At 39.6% G+C, this 18,051-nt stretch overlaps 1 protein-coding gene across 7 annotated transcripts in view; it reads left to right on the top strand.

Moving 5' to 3' along the window:
* Positions 1-17,592, top strand: part of GRIA1 (glutamate ionotropic receptor AMPA type subunit 1) — a 333,609-nt gene extending 316,017 nt beyond the window's left edge. For 4 of the 7 annotated variants that reach the window (XM_088475691.1, XM_088475690.1, XM_088475689.1 and 1 more), the window contains exons 15-16: positions 12,147-12,281; positions 15,381-15,652. In XM_088475691.1, coding sequence (XP_088331817.1) covers positions 12,147-12,281; positions 15,381-15,569 — 324 coding nt within the window. In that variant the 3' untranslated portion in view covers positions 15,570-15,652. Of the gene's footprint in view, positions 1-12,146; positions 12,282-15,380; positions 15,653-15,739 lie in introns of those variants that run through there. The other 3 variants (XM_088475695.1, XM_088475694.1, XM_088475693.1) reach the window with 3 other exon arrangements.
* The last annotated feature ends 459 nt before the right edge of the window (positions 17,593-18,051 follow it).

Raw genomic sequence — 18,051 nt, 5'->3', positions numbered from 1 at the left:
TGGCTAGATTTTGGGGCCTAATTCAGACCCGCTTGCGTAGGATGCGTTCGCACGCAGCCAGCTGATTGTTTGTATTCTGCGCATGCATATGCATCACAATGCGCGTGCACGAACCAGTGTGAGTGATCGGGAAGCGTTCACTCGCTGCGCATAGACTGCCTGGCTGAATGAGCGACAGGAGAAGACGCTTGTGTATGGTGACAGGCTGGTCGCTAGAAATGGGGGGACTGGATGTGCAAAAGCAGGCATGCCTGAACATCCTAACGCTGTTTCAGAGGCGTGCATAATTAAGAGGCAGCGTCATAGTACATGTCACTTGGCTGAATATTACACTGAAGCACTCGCAGTGCTTGCGGTAGGGTATGGTCAACCACAAGTGCTGCGAACGCTTCCGATGGCACTCAATGTTACCGATGGTTGCATACATTTCCTGGAGATGATGTGTGCATAAGTGGGCGTCTTAAGACAGGCTGGTGGGCATCTGCATACACAATGCGATTGCACGCTAAGACATAGTGGGCGTGCTAATGCCTTGCCGTGTGATCGCCTGCCTTGCCGAATTTGCATACGCATCTAGCGAGCGAACGCATCTAGTGAGCGGATCTGAATCGGGCCCTTGGTTCGATCTTTTATGAAGGGATTTACTAAAGCTCAAATCGAATGTCAAATAGAACAGAAAAATTAATTTCAAATTAAATCGAATTTCTGAAAAGCATCAATGTTTTCCCATAGAGGACTATAGGATCCCTTCATTTACTAACATTCAATTTGCAAATTGAATGAAAAATGAACAGCAAATCTAACTGAAAATCCCCAAATGAATAGAAGAGCTTCATGCTTTCGTTTTCAGCATGAGCAGTTCGATTTGACACAGATACATGCATACATCAGTGAGACGCATGCATGTGTCGTACTGTAAAATGCTTGTTAAGTGTTAATTTTAGAAAAAAAAAATATGTGGGGTCCCCCCTAAAAGCACAACCAACCCTGAACATTTTATAGCCAGTACTGGTTGTGTAAGTACAGGGTTTCCAGCCAAAACATTACCCCTGACCACTAGTCAGCCCAGGCCGGGGATCTGTGGGGAGTTGAGGTCCCCCAAAATAGAGGGATCCCCCTCTCCAGGGCACCCCAGGCCTAGGCTGACAGTCGGGGCTATCCCCAGAACCTTTAGTAACCCTCCGGCTCTCACCATTGACTTTAATGGTGGGAGACGTTCATTGGCTGAGAGAGGTGGGGGCTGACCAATGAACGCTCAGACACAGCACTACAAAGGTGAAAAGTCGCATCTGAGGCCAACATTCAGGAGGTATCATCCTTCAAGGATGGTACCTAGTTCGTGGGTTAGTATTTTCCTTTTTTTAATTTTATGAAGACCAAGGATGCCTACAGGGAGAAGAGGGCTGGTCCAGGTAATGTAGGTGAGTATGTATGATTGTGTGTGTTTGTATTAAACCTATACTGTCACGGTGGGTGTGTATTGTCTTTAAACATTTCTTTACAGGTGAACTATGTATCACAAATGGATCACAAATGTAGCAAAAAAAAATCTGGATGGTCAAAAAAATTCTAGGCATTGCCACTTGGTATTCTAAACAGTATACAATATATACTGAACTATATAAATATCAACCTATGACTGAGAAACACACAGCATTAAATGTTTAAAGAATGAACTCTGACCACCAGCTGGCTAAGAATAGTGACTTAGGGGGTCTGTGACAGTTAGGAGCTGATTGGTTGGTACTTTATCTCCATCCACTTTATTTCTCTTCAAGGCTTAGTACCTAGACCTAGACCCTTTAGTAAGAAAGGTTTACTTGCTTAGTCATCACTCCTATGGCTCATCGTGTCCAAAGTCCATCACCCAACAGAATGTGACTCAACTGTTTATTATTCTGTACCCATCTCAATTTATACTAATCTGCCCAGAATTAAAGAAAACAATGGAATTTTACTGAAGGAAAAAAACCTCCCTAAACGCTCTATAAATGGGTTATATATCCTAATGTATATTCTTAAAGAGGGCGTAACTTTAAAACTTTGGGTGATAGAAAAACTCGAAGACCATTTTTGAAATCAGCATAGAAACTACTTAAATAATATCACCTGTGGTGCCCTGTGACAGAATCTTTGTTTACCAATGTAATTAATGTTCTCTAGTAACTTTAATATTTATTATAATATGAATATTAATGCATTCGCTAAACCCTGGATTGAGGTACAGCATAATATTTTGTTGATGGAACTGTACTGTTATAGACTCATACACACAGGCACTTTTTGTCTTGTGCTTGTGGTATGTTAGGTTTAAACTGTATTTACTGCTTGGTGAGCAGCACTGGAAGAAGTGTTCATTGTACCCTTTGATGAAAGTGGCAAAGGTACACACAAGGTTTGTCCAGTTGTGGCATAGGGCACACTGTAGTGGACAACTGCAACTGCTCCTACTAATAGCTGAGCCATGCTGACGCAGTTTATCCCAGAGCTTTCCAGTGATCATGGGTAGTTCTTAGAACTCAGCTAAACAAGAGCAATTGTATGGACCAGCTGCCCTTTTTTTGCACCAACCCACTGGCTATTTTTGTAGCAAAGCAAAGGCAGCCAGAAAACATGCTTTCAGTGGGTAGCTTCCAAGGCTTAGCTAGTGGAGATAAGCATGCAAGTTGGTTTTAATGTTAATTGAAAGGGCTTCTTTATAGGCTGGGCAGATAAAAATCCACTTGGTTGAATACCTATGAAATCCTCCATCACACGAGTGATTAAAGTAAATGCTGAATGGAACATAGATGCAAAACACTGTATCAATATGTGTCCATGTAAGTGATCTTATGTACAAACAGCAGTTTCTTCAAAGGGTGAGTGCACACTGACAGTTTCTATCCACTCATGCTGTTCTTCTCTTTTCTATTGGCAAGAAGAGGAGAGATGAGTGACACCAGCCCCTGGGGATCATTGGTCCCTATAAGAAAAGCACTGCTTCATATTCCTAGAGGAGAAGTAAATTATACACGTACCTGTTCCTCCAGCATCAGTTACAGGTGACCATGTGCACCCTAGTGACTGGGCATCACTAAGACATTCCCACATTTTCAAATAACCTTTCCTGAAACTTTTTTTTTAATTACATTTTTATCTTTTTACAGTTTTTTTTTTTTTTACATTTATTATATTAAGCCATTGTAAAACAACCCTTTCTTTTAGAAATAAGTCCCATCATGCCGTGCCAGCCAACATTATTTTTTTACTGCAGGGTGATTGGTGAATAAAGAACTTTAAAGATAGATAGATAGATAGATAGATAGATAGATAGATAGATAGATAGATAGATAGATAGATACCAAAATAATAATAAGTTATTAGTACAGTATATTCAACCTGAAAGAAAGCAAAAAAATACATCAGATGAGAATCCATGTTCAATTTCCATTTTTGCATCAGGCCCATGTTTTCTAAACAAATTTTAAGTTCTTGTATTGAAAATCATAGAATGGGGTGTGGTGGAACATGGATCATCAAAGACAGAGATCCAAATGTAATAGAGTGAGAGTTTAGAAAATGTGAGAGAAAACACTCACATTTTTAAACTCAGCCAATGTAATGAAGTTAATGAACATGCAAACTTGCATGTTTTTCAGACTCAGAAAACTCTCAAGATTTAAAATCTCATCCAGGTGTTTCCTGTTTTGCAAATATAACTTGATCAATGTATTAGTGTGAGAGTATTACTGCTAAACTCTCACATTTTCTAAACTCTCACCCTATTACATTTGACCCAGAATGTCAGTGTTTTCAGTGGGTAAAATCAAATGTGGATATCAAAAATAGAAAATAAAGAAATTGGAAGCAAAATTTTTGCAGCAAAATTATTGCACCCAATTTCCAATTATGCAGCTATATGTGCACCACCGATTCTCACACTATCCAATTGTAAATAATTGGGCGTGATCATTTTTTTCTGCAAAAACACTCAGTAAATGTAAAAATCAGCCTGTACCCTAAAAAAGCAGAAACATTTGTGTTGGTTAGCATTATAGAGATCTACTTATGTACCAAAGAAAAGTATTTGGAGCGCTTAATAGCTTTTAAATGACTGATTTTTATATTTTTTGGAGAACAGTTAAAAGAAAAGATAGAATGCGTTTTGTAAGCAAATAAATGCTGTACTTATTTTAGGGGTTCTAAAAGCACATGTTAGCTATTTGTTTTGTCATTTTAAGTCACTTTAAGTTTTTTTAAACAAAAAAAATACATATAAGTCCCACCTACAATGTTAAAAACACCTGTCCCATTCATAAAGCACCACTATATACCTGTCCCATATATTTAAACCCATTTATCTAATTAAAAACTACTAATTAAATATTGGGAGTGGGGGGTGTCAGGGGTCCTGAAAAAAGTCCCAACTTTTTTACCTTAAAATAGCCATTTTGCCCAACTTTTGTACCTGCCCTAAAGCTACAAGAAAAAAAAGTTGCTTTAAATCCTATAAAACATTACCACAGCTAAACTTCTCATGGCCATTTGGATAACAAAAACCCCACAGCCGGCCGCAATTTCACAAGCCACAGGAAAAAAATGAACAAGCCCAATTGAAATACCTTATAATGTACACTGTAAAAAAATAAAAATATATGGCAATGCTCATCAGAGACTGCTATTTTGAGGATCTATATGCAGAATCTACTGTGTATTTCAGCCCTTTCTATGAATTGTCCATAGGAGCTCAGTTGAGAAGCCCCTATTTTATCCTGTGTCACTGTACCTTTGGAACAAGTCACCACACGTATATACTCGCATAGAAATACTCAAGCTATCCGTTCCCTTTCCATTATTTTGTATGTTCTTAGAGCCAGCTAGCATATAAAAACAAGAAATTACTATTATTTACAGTGGCAGTGAAATAACCTCATCCAGGTTTAGTTTTTAGTAAATTATCTTTTTTCCTTACATTTCTGGTAATCTGTACAAACTTAGCTCAGTTGTGGTTTCCATAATAATACAAAATGATACAGTACTCTTTAGCTACAGATATAGTTACAGATTATAAAAGAAACATAATGTACAGCTTTATAATGAAGCAAATAAAAAAAACTAAGCAACTAAATCAAGTTTAATAAATATTAAACATAAGCAGTAGATACAACTTTTATGCTCTAAGTATTACGTTGCAAATAGTACAACATATAACACAAACTGATTAAAATAAACTAGTAAAATGTAATTTGTTAATGGGAAAATAGAGAATGTGATCAATACAATTCCTAAATCATTTTCTATATTAACATAATTATTATATCATCACTCTACTATAGGAAAAGTTCCATCATATAGAATATTTTATTTTATTTAAAACATTTTATTTACATATTTTTTTTTCAATTATTTTGTTCATGTACTATTGCATGCCGTATATTTATGTAAAAGTCTGTCTCACAAAATTCCCTCTAACTTTTTGAGTATACCTAAAATTAGTACTCTTTAAAAAGTAATTCAGCCTCCCCACTTCTAGAACACATGACACAAAACATCAATCCTATCGAGTGAATATCTATACAAGGCAGTGCTAGGCTGGCAAATTAATTAACGTAAGACGTAATTACTGTAAGCAATGGTTCCTAAACTATATACACTGTATATTGTCTGTGACCAAAAATATGGTCCGTATTTATATTTATCTATGGGCCATGTCATAGGCAAAACCAGTGTTGGTGGCTGCCATTCGATAACTATGTGGACAAACAAAAGCACTAACCTTTCCACCACCACATATCTTAGCCTAAAGGGGATACAGTCAATTTGCCGGCGGATGAGATGCTGGCTGTTGAAATCCCGGCATTGAAATCCCAACTTGGGGCTAAACATAGGCATCGATATGCCAATGCCAGTTTAGATACCGATGCCGGAATCCCGACAGCTACCATCCTTATCGTGGGTAGAGCAGGACGCCTTTGCTATTAACCGCAGGAGGGGGGGTTAGGTTTAGGCACCACTGGGGGGGTAGGGATAGGCACTAAGGGGGGAGGGTTAGGGTTAGGCTTTGGAAGGGAGGTTGGGGTTAGGCACCAGTGGGGGGGGTAGCGTTAGGCACTAAAGGGGAGGATAAGGTTCAGGCACTAATTGGGAGGGTTAGAGTTAGGGTGCGGGGTGGACAGGGTTATGATGCAAGACATTAGGGTTATTGGGAGAAGGGGGAGGGTTAACATACTTACCCAACTCCTGTAGGGATACCGAGCATCCACAGAAGGCATCCCGACTGACGGTATTTCATACTGATTCCAACTAAAGATGACAAGTAAACACAATGTACTCAATTGAATACATTTTGCTCAATGTTCTCAAAAAGAATCTTTTAGCCTAGGAATGCCATGAAAAAAAAGATTTTGATACTCTTGGGCGCCAAGATTCAAGAAAGTTTAGGAATCACTGTGTTAGGTTTTTCTTATTGGTACTAGAATGAAACTAAAGAAAAAAATGCATTTGTATTTTTTTTATTTGAGGTGCCCTCTAGTGGCTGGCATTATAGTGACAGCATGTGTGTGCAGTATCTATCTATCTATTTATCTATCTAGCTATACACACACTGAAGTGCCAAAAGTCATGGGATAGATGCTCAGTATCGTATAGGACCCTCTCTAGCCCGGTGAAGTACAGCAACTCAATGAGGCATCGATTCCACAAGTGGACGGAAGACCACTGAAGAGATGTTGACCTATGCCATCTAGATAGCTTCCCACAGCTCCCTAATATTTGTAGGTTCTGGATCTTTGGTATAAATGGAGCTCACCACCACCATATATGCCATATTGGGTTCATGTTGGGCAAATGTGGTGGCCACACCATTCATCGGGAAGGCTCCAGAATACTCCTCAAACCAATTCTGGACAACTTGGGACCAATAACATGGTGCATTATACTGCTGGAATATTCCATCGTTGTGGGGGTACATAAAGTCCATGAAGTGCTGCAAATGGTCATCAAGCAATGCAACATGGCGGTTACTGGTCAGTTACATGTTCAGATGGACCAGCGAAACCTATGCCCTGTAATCACACTCCACACTAATATGGAACCACCACCAGCCTGCATGGTGCCTTGTTAATTACTGGGGCCTATGGCCTCATGGGGTCTGTACCACACCCGAACCCTACCATCAGCCCGAAACACCTGGCACCATGACTTATGGGACCATGCCACCATGCCAGTCCTCCAGGGTCCAATTAGTAATGTCACAAACCCAGGTGAGGCACTGTGTCTGGTGTTGTTGCCTTAACAGGGACACTCTGGTGGGTCTTCTGCTCCCTTATTCCATGCAAGCTAAAGAATGCTGCTCTGACCTGCTGGATATGCATTTAGTACCTCTTGCATTGAATGTGGTTGTGATTTGAGCCAGTGTTGCTTGTCTGTTCCCACGGACAATTATGGTCGCAATCATCGAGCACCTTGGTCAGCCACTGCGCTGTCCATGGTGGGTGGTAATGCCTTCCAAGAGGTATACCTGCTACACACATGACACCATAGATCGAGGAATGTTGAATGTCCGCACAACTTCGGAAATGTCCTGTCCATCGGGCACCCACTATCTGAGATATCAGATTACAACTAATGCAGGTATGGGCATTTCCAAGATGTCACAGTACGGTGATGCCACTTACCATTACGTTTACATACTGCTATCCCATGACTTTTGACACTTCAGTGTACTTCTCCACATTTAGTGGTTGCTGTAGTGCTGTGTAACCTTGACAAAAGGTCAATAAAGGGACCGAAATGTCAGACTGCTTTTTTAAACACTGTAGGTATGTAAATAAAACAGTCTACTTCTTGGATTAAATTAGTGAGTACCCTCTATTTTTTAAAATTTTTATTTAGTAAGCAAAAAAATAAAAAATACATGTAGGCAATACTTAGACATGACATCATTGCATTAGGTTACTTGAGTTATACTCAACTAGCAAGCTTTTTGAGTATATACAGTAGCAATATGAAATTTTTGATATATAGCATTATGAAATTTTCCCCTGTGCCCACCCATCACATGTGACCCCTACAGTGTCCTTTACAGTGTCCTTACATTACCTTTAGCCTTGATTGAATTATAGCCTAATTCTTGGTGCACTCATTTAATCCAAACTAATTGTTTAGTGCGATTTTTGTCTTCTTTTTTATTATCATTGTTTTATTATTGTTTTTTGTGCTTTTGTATATCATCATTTCTTTATACCGAAAAACTCAATATACTTTTCATCTCTTCAGGTCATAAGCACATCCAAGAAGATCATTTGTACACTGCATGTTCAAATGGACTCAAATCTTCAACACATTCAACTGAAATTCATCGTAGGAATCCTCTGTAGATGTACCTAAACACCACAAATGCATAGGATTAATATTAAAACATTATTGAGTATTGTTGCTGTAGCATTACAATGACCAATATATGAATTAATAAGAGCAGTGATAACCATCAAAAAAGTCAAAAATATGTAATTTAATAATGAAATAAAGAAAATCTCCCACACACGCACATCATATCATCAACTACATTCAGTCAACCGGTTCCTCTAGATGTTTTTGGTACACTGTTGCTCGCAGAACAAAGGCCCTGAAAATAGAAGTGTATTGATCGTCCGCTTTGGGTGCATGCCTAAACTCTAAACCAATGTTCTCTGGAGGGAGGTGGGTTTTGGAGGATGTGTATTGCTATGGCATTGTGGTGGGAGGGAAAAGACTGTATGAATATGGTTTAATAGGGCATGCGAGAAAAAAATCATGTCTGGCAGATGCCAAGCCTTTTTAAAGTGTTAATGTAATCCAAAAGTCTGATATCTGGTCCACTCAATGGTAAAAAATATCATAAATATTGTTACTTTGCTTTTAAATAATAATTACATTCTGCATTTCACCTGTCAAGATTTTTTTAAATTATTTATTTCAAGAATAAATAATTCAACCAAATATATTAAATTACTCCAAAGTATGGTACAAAATAATTCCGTTGGTGGTTCTCCAATGATGTCATCAACACAGTGTGATTTGTAATGAATGGTAGCAGCTGAGACAAACTAGGGGAGAGGTTGATTATGGTAAGGGAATAGGATCGATTAGTAAGACAACAATAGGGTCATAGATAAAACTGAAAAAGATGAATACAGAGGGGATGGTGTAAAAGATGACAGTGTATAATGGAGAAGAAACAATAAGCAAACAAAGGACAAGATAGGCAGAATACATGTAGGAATCGAGCAATGAGAAGAGTAGAGTATTTCACAGAAAAGGAAAGTAATGTGGCTACAGACAACATCATAGGGGCCTATTCATCATACCTAAAAATTCTCTGGAGGTAATTACGTTTAGCACTGGCATGGGGTTCTACCTAATTACCGGAGGAATTCATCATTCCTCCTCTCCATAAGTATCTATTTCGAAAAGCTATCATTTTTGCAACGACAGCTTCTCGGGAAATAGATAGTTTTCCCTCTCTACACTAACTTACCGCAGCTGGATTCCGGGCTGCGCATGCTGTAAAGCCAGCGCATGCGCAGCACTGCCTACAGATGTGGTAATTTTGTGTCCACCTCACCCCTCTGCATATCTCCCCCTGTCCCCGCACTTACCTGCCCGTTGCAGCGCCTCCGGCTCCGTCCTGCTGTTCTGACACGTGGTCTCCCAGCAGCACACAGTACAGTTTAGAAAAAAAAAATAAGGCTTTTTTTTCTAAACTTTATTGTGTTCTACTGGGAGAACACGTCTCAGAACAGCCACGGGAGCCAGAGGAGGGACCAGAGCGACGGAGGAAGACGCCGGGGGACCTCACCAGCTGGAAGCAGGTAAGTGTTACCTGCTATTTGCCACCTCACAGAGGCGAATAGTAACTCCATTAAATTCCGAAAATACATAATTTTCGGAATTTGATGAATACCATAATTTCCACATCCCCATACTAATGTATGGGGAGTGTGGAAATTAACACAGGGGGACTTAACCTGGAGATATCAGTGATATCTCCTGTGTTAAGTCTCTTCATGAATACTAAAATAATGTTAATTAAGGAAAATGTCCTTAAAAACATTATTTTAGTGTTGATGAATAGGCCCCATAACTAGAGAAACATGGAAGGAAAAAATATTAAGGCAGAGATAATTTAGACTTGGCTATATAAGAGAATTGTTGAAGAAAAGAAATGGGAGATATAAAGAGTTTAGGCAATACAGGGAAGCTGGATGATGTTAAAATACAAGAGAGGAAACAAACAATAGAGAAAAGAAACCGAAGGAGAGCTTACATATTGAGGGAATGCCATTCAAAAAAGGGGCGAATGATAGGAAGAAGACCATGGAGGTAGATCAGAAATCAGGAAGTAGTCGTACAAAAATGAGACTGAGAAACACAATAAGCTAAGCTAAGACATAAAGATTAAGGATAGGAGGGAAATATATATTTCTAATTACTCCTATCAAACACAGACATGGGGCTCAATCCAATAGGTGCGAATGGTGAGTAGCGAGTTTGTTTCTTGAAACTCGCAAACTTTGCAGCGAAGCGCGCTCCCAAGAATTCTCCAATCCAATTAAAAATGCCTATTCGCACTACTCGCAGCAGAGGGGTGTGAATTGATTGCCAAATGACCATCCTGGACCACCCAAAATGGATAATTTTGTTAGCAGGACCGTATAGAAGGCTGTTTGTGGGCATTAGGAAGGTACTGTAGGTTTTTAAATGGTGTCAAATTTCTGATTTGTGGGGTTATTTTAAATGCAAGAAAATGATAAAAAACAAACTTTTTTCATTTAATCTAAGATTAATTAAACAAAAAATGCAAAAAAAAACTAGGAAAAAGGATGATTTTGAGGTACTTTTAGGGCACCTTGAAACATTAAAAAAAAATTATAAAAACAATTATTTTTCAACTAAAAAATTATTGTAATTACTTTGGGTGCCTAAACTAACGAAAAAGTTTATTTTGGGGTAATTAGAGGACATTTTTTTTATCCCCAGAAATGACATGTAATTATTGGACTAATTAAGCTAATTGGAAACTTCCAAATGGATAATTAGTCATTATGGGGGGGTGTCCTAGGGGTTCAGCACAGTGTCCCGACATTTTAACCTTAAAATAAAGAGTTTTCTTTCCATCTCTCACTCTCAGGGAGGTGCGAGTGGAAAGTTGCAAATTCAGTCTCTCTGGTTCAATGCAAGTTTCTAAATGGATTGCAAAATAAATTCACTATGCAAATTCAAATGAAAATAGCAACTCGCACCTCACAATTCGCACCTAATAGGATTGACCCAATGGGGTAAAGTGGCAATAATAAAAAAAGGTACAGTAATGTTCGGAATGCGTATTGGGACTTTGGTAAAACGGCCTGGGTGGTAGTATGGGGAAGGTAATATAAGTGACAGAGAATTCAATGTATGAACCTGCTGGAGCATATCATTTTGGATATGGAAGAAATCAATTGTAAGGGAGATCCAGATGGAGGAGATGAAGAGTTGGGGGCTGTAGGTAGAGAATAGTTATTTTTGTATTTGATACTTTGCATGAAGTACAAATTAGCATTAGTCTCAAGGAGCCTTTAAGGAAGGATTTTGGGGGGTCTGATGGTCCCAGCAGTGTATCAGTAATCAAGAGACTTTTGACCTCAGAATTCTTTTTGTTTCTTAGTCATAACATTTAGTGGGGAAAGATTTTATTTCAATAGTGAAGCAGCTTTTTATTTGCATCTACGCTCAACAAATTGTAACTACTATAAGACGCTATAGCTTTTCCCGCTGACACAAACTTATCATTGTTGTACTGTCTTAAAAAAAAAAGATAGGTCAGATCACAGCCACTGAAAAGTCTCCCTTTATTCCAGAGCTTAACTAAGCCAGTGACTCAAAAATATCTTAGAAAATGCTTTTAGGATGTACAGACAACTTTAAAAAGGCTTACTGTAACTCCTACAATGCCAACTGCAAATTACAGTAGGCATAAAGGTGTTAAATGGCGCTGCCTGCTGTATGTTATCAGTGTGGTGATGAGTCTGTCATATGCGAGGGGTGGACGTGGGAATCTTGTGTTTAAAGCCAATATATTGATTGTTCTCATAACATATTCTTCCCCTCCCTCTCTCCCTGCTCCTTTCTTCTGTGTCTGGTTCCAGGATAAGACAAGTGCATTGAGCCTTAGTAATGTCGCTGGTGTCTTCTACATCCTGATCGGAGGCCTGGGATTGGCCATGTTGGTTGCACTAATCGAGTTTTGTTACAAGTCCAGGAGTGAATCCAAAAAGATGAAGGTGGCATCACATATCTTGTCGTGTCTTTTCCATGTGTCTCAAATGTGTTTCACTGTAGTCTGAAGTTATCTAAAGAGTTAAATAATAAAGTCCCATAAAAGAGATTACATTTATACCCAACATTTCCCCTCCCTCCAGTTTACAGAACTGTAGGGTTTATATTCTAGGCAAGTGATCTCGGCAATTCTGGGGAAATCACTCCCCCAGGGACGGTCTGGTCTTTGCATTCACAACCAAGAGTAGAAGAGGTTCAGACAGCACTGTCCATTAGTTAAATGACATTGCCTGTAGGGGCCCTGCTTTTTCTTTCATCACCCCAGGAACTGGCACAGTGCCAGTGGGTTGAATATCTAATGAACATCAGTGGCTCAAAAGACTTACTTCACACCATGCTGCTAATTACGGTTATGGGTTTTGCTGTATAATTTTAAGATAGTTTCAATTGTTACCGTAGAGACCAGAAGCCAGTGCTGTTGATATGTGTGTATTATAGTATTTTGTGGTATACACAGTTATTAAATAGTATAGACACCAGTGGAAAGTACTGTAGTAGACACATCAGCCAGATAGACTTAACCTGGAGCTTGGGTTCATTGCAGGAAATCAGTGTGGTACAGCCTTGCTCACAGTTACTGTATGTACACATATGTAGCAGAGATGGAGAGGAGCATAAAACGGACTGTCCGGTCATGTACAGCATATAGGCGGTATAGTGGGTAATGGCAGGACTTCACTTTTCTGAGTACTGCACATCTGTGTAGTACTGTGGCGCTCAAACACAGCAGTCCAAGATGGTGCCGCTCATGCCCAGGCTACCTAATGGCAGCCATCTTGGTAAAGGAACAGATGCTTCAATTAAGGAGCGTCATGGAGGTAGAGCAGTAGCACACTAAATATACCAACAAGTGCAATAGTGGTTCTACTGAACTTTTGCAGTGCCTGCATAGAACTAGCAAAGCTCTGTTATTTGGCGATGTTGGGTAAAAATAATTTGAAAGTCGAAATATCCCATAAATTTAGAAATCTGTTAAATGTGGGGTCTAGCTTTTCTTTGTGATTGTCATAGAAACGATTTAAAGGACTTTTCTAATTTTGGATAACCCTCCATACATTAAGATTCCTCAAGGGACTCTAGGGGTCCCTACTGAAAAACAACTAATATCTGAAGCCAGGAGTTGTCTAGTGTGGTATTGAAAAAAAATATACAACATTACGCTCCACCCATATTCAGGCTCTTCAATATTACCCTGTTGCAGAGGTAAGGGCCTGATTCATAAGGTACGCTATTCAAAAGTTCACGCAGTAGAACGATAGTGGTCTGCGAATGCGTCCCAGCCGCATTGCGTGTGCTCAGCGATTGAATTGCGATTACGGTTGCAGTGAAGATTTAATCACAAGTGGGTGACAGGAAGTGATGGCTAAAATTGAGATGTGTTCCCAGCAGTGTCTGCGATCCTGTATGCAGAAAATATGGCTCAGGTGTAGATGCAGGGGCATCTTAAGAGAGGAGGGGGCCCGTGTGCACTCACCGTGCGGAGCCCCCTCCTCTCTCCCTGGTGGCTGGCAGCCGACTGATGCGGCTGGCCAGCCTCCAGAGCCTTAGTAGACTCCGGGCACTAGAGGGTGCCCGGAGTCTACTGTGCATGCGCAGAACGCCAGTAAATGACCGCGGCGGTCATTTTCTGGTGTTCTGTGCATGCACAGCAGACTCGGGCACACTCTAGTGTCTGCAGTCTGCTGCGCATGCGCAGAACACCTGGAAAATGGCCACGGCGGGCATTTTCCGGTGTTCTGAGCAGCGCTGAGACCTGACGCGGGACCACAGACAGGTAAGTTTAAAAAAAAATGGGTGCAGTGTGTGCGGTGCGGGGCCCCCTGGACCCGGGAGCCCATGTGCCCCGCACACATTTCACCCATTATAGATATGCCACTGAGTACATGTTTGCATGATCTGCATCTGATGCTGCATATGTGTACGCAGCTGCGAACAGCTAAAAAGGCTCCAGTAGGCGTCTCAGTACAGGTTTCTGTGGCTGTTGTATTAGCATATTTTTGCACACCCAAAGCTGCAATGCACTCTGAATACACTCTGAATCAGGTCCTATGGGAGCGTTGTGTCCTCCAACACCGAGAGTCACGAGAAACGTATATTATGCTAAACATGAGGGTTATTTTTTATTAAGATGGGGTCATCTAAAGTGATGAAGCCCTTTTAACAATTGAAACATAACTTTAAACAACAATTATTGCAAATGTAAATGTATCAGTACCATATAGAAGAAACTTCTTCTGATGGAACTGTGTTCTTTTCGTTGGATCAAATCTCACAAATGGAGGCATTGTTCCATGCTTTTCAGATTGATCTCCTCTTCCATAGCCATCAACATAAATGTCACCTTGAAGAAATGTTTAGTGCTGTAATTTTCTCTCTTACACGTCTTTAAATTAAAATGCTTTGTCATATCAATTAATACCCAAGAACCCCCAGAATACAGCATACAGGATTATTGTTCTGAATCTCAGTAGCTGCCATCTTGAGAACAACAGGTACCATCTTGAGAGCAAGCAGAGCGTTAGCAAGAACAGTGATGACGTTCTGTTGGAATTCTAGTAGCCACCCATGGATTGTATTTTTCACTGTGCTTAGTACATAACCCTATTAGTGCTTAGGAAGAGCTCCACACTGTCCCTAAATGATACAGTGACATAACCCCCTTGAGCAAGAAAACCAATGATGGGGCTTCAGACACACGCACCACCAATCCCCCTGTAACAGTTAGTTCTTCTGCTGTGGAGGGAGGCAAAACATTTTTTTGCTTCAGTGAGTATGATTGTCCACTTGGTGCTCTCTCTGGTGCCAGGGAGTTGAATATCTAATGAATATCAGTGGTTCTAAATACTTTTTTTCCCACCATGTTGCTAATTAGGGTTAAGAGTTTAACTCTATCATTTAGGTTCATAGTGAAGTTACTATAGATGCAATTATTTACAGTGACAGTTTAGCTCTTCATCTAGCAAATTTTAGAAAAAGTGTGTTTATGTTATGAAATGTTAACTTGCAGAAAGGACAGGGGCTACAACCCTTATCCTCCTCAAAAGGGCTTCTGTTTAATTCCACAGCAAACAGTCACAGAGACGGTTCGGATGGCAACCTTACCAAGACCTTCCACAGCAGGGGGTAGCGATGAGAACGGCAGAGTGGTCAGTCATGACTTTCCCAAATCCATGCAGACAATTCCATGTATGAGCCATAGCGCAGGTATGGCCCTAGGAGCAACTGGATTATAATACCAGCAGATTTCACGCCGCCTTGTGAAGCAACGATGACCTGACCCCCTTCCAGTGCCAAAAACACAAAGGACACATTTTATGGACTTTTCGCAGTCACACAAAGATCTATTATTTTTATTTTTTTTGTCTTGTTTGTTCTTTTTGCCACCTGTGGCAACTTTACATGTCAGTAACTGCAATAAAGAGCTGATTGGGGAAGAAAGGAGAACCTACCCTGTGGGTTGGACATTTGAATGTTATCAATAGACTCCGATCCCGCAATGGTTCAGCTCACCAACTCTTAGTTTATTCAATTGTTTTAGGGATATTTTTTTTTCTCATTTTTCGTTCTATTTTCTCCTTATCTTTTTTAAGTGTTAGCTTTCTGAATAAATTTGGGTGCACAATCTCCTGGCATTCCCTTCCAAATTGGGAGGCACACAATTATGTCCTTCATTGGAGCAGCCCTGGAATTGAAGATGGTTATAGAACAGGTGTCTTCTCCAGTTGGAAAGAACCAAGTGACAAGAAATAAAGAGAACTTAGAAAAGGATAAAAATAGGGCTGTACATAGAAGACAAAGCAAAATAGTAAAGAAACTTTGAAATACAATCTAGTAGAGCATCAGCAACAGTGGTTCACATGTTAAAAGCAAGTGCAAACATCACAGGACCACAACAGAAATGCATAAACTGTAATCTGATGCTGAATTTCTCAGTGGAAAGTGGTGAGGATAAAAGCTACTGCTGAACATCAGAAGCCAGCTCTTGATTTTGTAACGTGGCTACAACTTTAAGCCATGACATTGTCTACTTGAGGGAGCTGGTCATCTCAATGACAACGCACAAGGAGAACGCAAGACCATTTCCAGCAGGATGAAAGCATTTACGATTGTGTATCAAGACATATCTTTAAAAAAAAAGTAAAGTAAATAAGACACCTCAGCAGATGTAGGACCGATAACAGTGGTTAAGCCTGCAGAACCAAGTAAACTTTTTCATAAGGTGTACAACATCTGGATATCATTTGGATTCTTTTGGGTGTAAAGTCTCGCTTAAGCCACCATGCACTGTACAATGGTTATATTTGAATGTTTAAGTTGATGCTGTGATTAAAAAAAAAAAACGCAACATACATTTTGCCAGCAGTCATGGGAATGTCACCAGCTTCAGCAGATACAAAGGGACCGTGTCTGAGCTCACCTGTAATCTTGTTGACAAATGTCATGGAGATAGAATAATGCATTTAACGTCATACTTTATTCATCTATAAATCCATTTGTTTTTTTGTTTTCAACCTCTCAGTCTTTCCCATATGTGGAAGGGCAATGATGTTCCTGAAAAGATATATTTCAAAAAGTTAGTGTTTTGAAATCTTTTTTTATTTTTTATTTTGAGTAAGTTATGAGTTCCTGTTTCAATGTGTGAAGAAGACAGATATTATCCTCTGAACCTCTTCGAAAGTGTATGTTGCCATTTTGGAGTGGAAACATATCCTATTTACTAATTCCTCAAAATTATGAGGAGCTTTCCAGCCATCTGACTCAAGGGCCTTGCTACTATCTAGAATTGAACTTAACCATGTGACAAGGGCATTGCAGCAAAAAGCTCTGTCTTATTTGCTCAGTGACTTCAAGAAAAGACTTGGTGGGGCGTAGGACACAACAAATCAGCATTGGAGATGTTGAGTGTTCACTTGTAATTTGTATTTTTATTACACTTTCTTAAAAAACAGCGGTGTGGAGCCAAGCTCGGTTTTTACCCTGAGAATGGACTCCACATTTAATCCCTTCAGGCGTTTCATTCAGTTTTTCCTCTTTGATACCTGGATATTTTTCTTCACAAAAACTGTATTTGTTTTAACTCTGATGTCAAAAGTGCTAAGCAAGATTACGTTTGGTCAAACAACCGAAGCATTGTTTGGTTTGTTTTAAAGATGCGGTGGCAAGGTGGTGTCCCTCATCTGCATCTCCTTGCTTCTTGCCTATCTCCTTTGTTTTATTTTTTTTCTTTGAATTAATATAAAATGGACGTGGTTCCTTTCTTTGAGGCAAATCTGCTTCTGTATACAATTATGTGTGAATGGTATGCATGTGTCCGTACAAGTGATATGCACATGTCAGAAGCACAGAGATCAAGCGTACAACAATTATATGGGGGGATATGTACTAAGCCTTGGAGAGAGATAAAGTTGACAGAGATAAAGTACCAACCAATCAGCTTCTAACTGTCATTTTTTTAAATGACAGTTAGAAGCTAATTGATTGGTACTTTATCTCTCTCCAGGCCTTAGTACATCTCCCCCATGTACATTAATCATCCAACGGTTTTCAGAGAAAATGCAGGAAACCCATTGACAAAGGGTATTTTCTCAATAGCATCAAATTCAAGTTGTTCTGAATATACAGTATATTATATAATGTACCATAAGTACAAATTAGAAGAATATTAGAATTAACCAAATAGTTCCGTGACTTTGGGGGAGATGTATCAAACTTTCT

The sequence above is a fragment of the Taudactylus pleione genome, unplaced genomic scaffold (genome assembly GCF_031769625.1).
Source record: "Taudactylus pleione unplaced genomic scaffold, aTauple2 ptg000176l, whole genome shotgun sequence".
Lineage (NCBI taxonomy): Eukaryota > Metazoa > Chordata > Amphibia > Anura > Myobatrachidae > Taudactylus > Taudactylus pleione.
The sequence above is the reverse complement of the archived record's forward strand: the minus strand, read 5'-3'. Positions and strand labels throughout refer to the sequence as shown.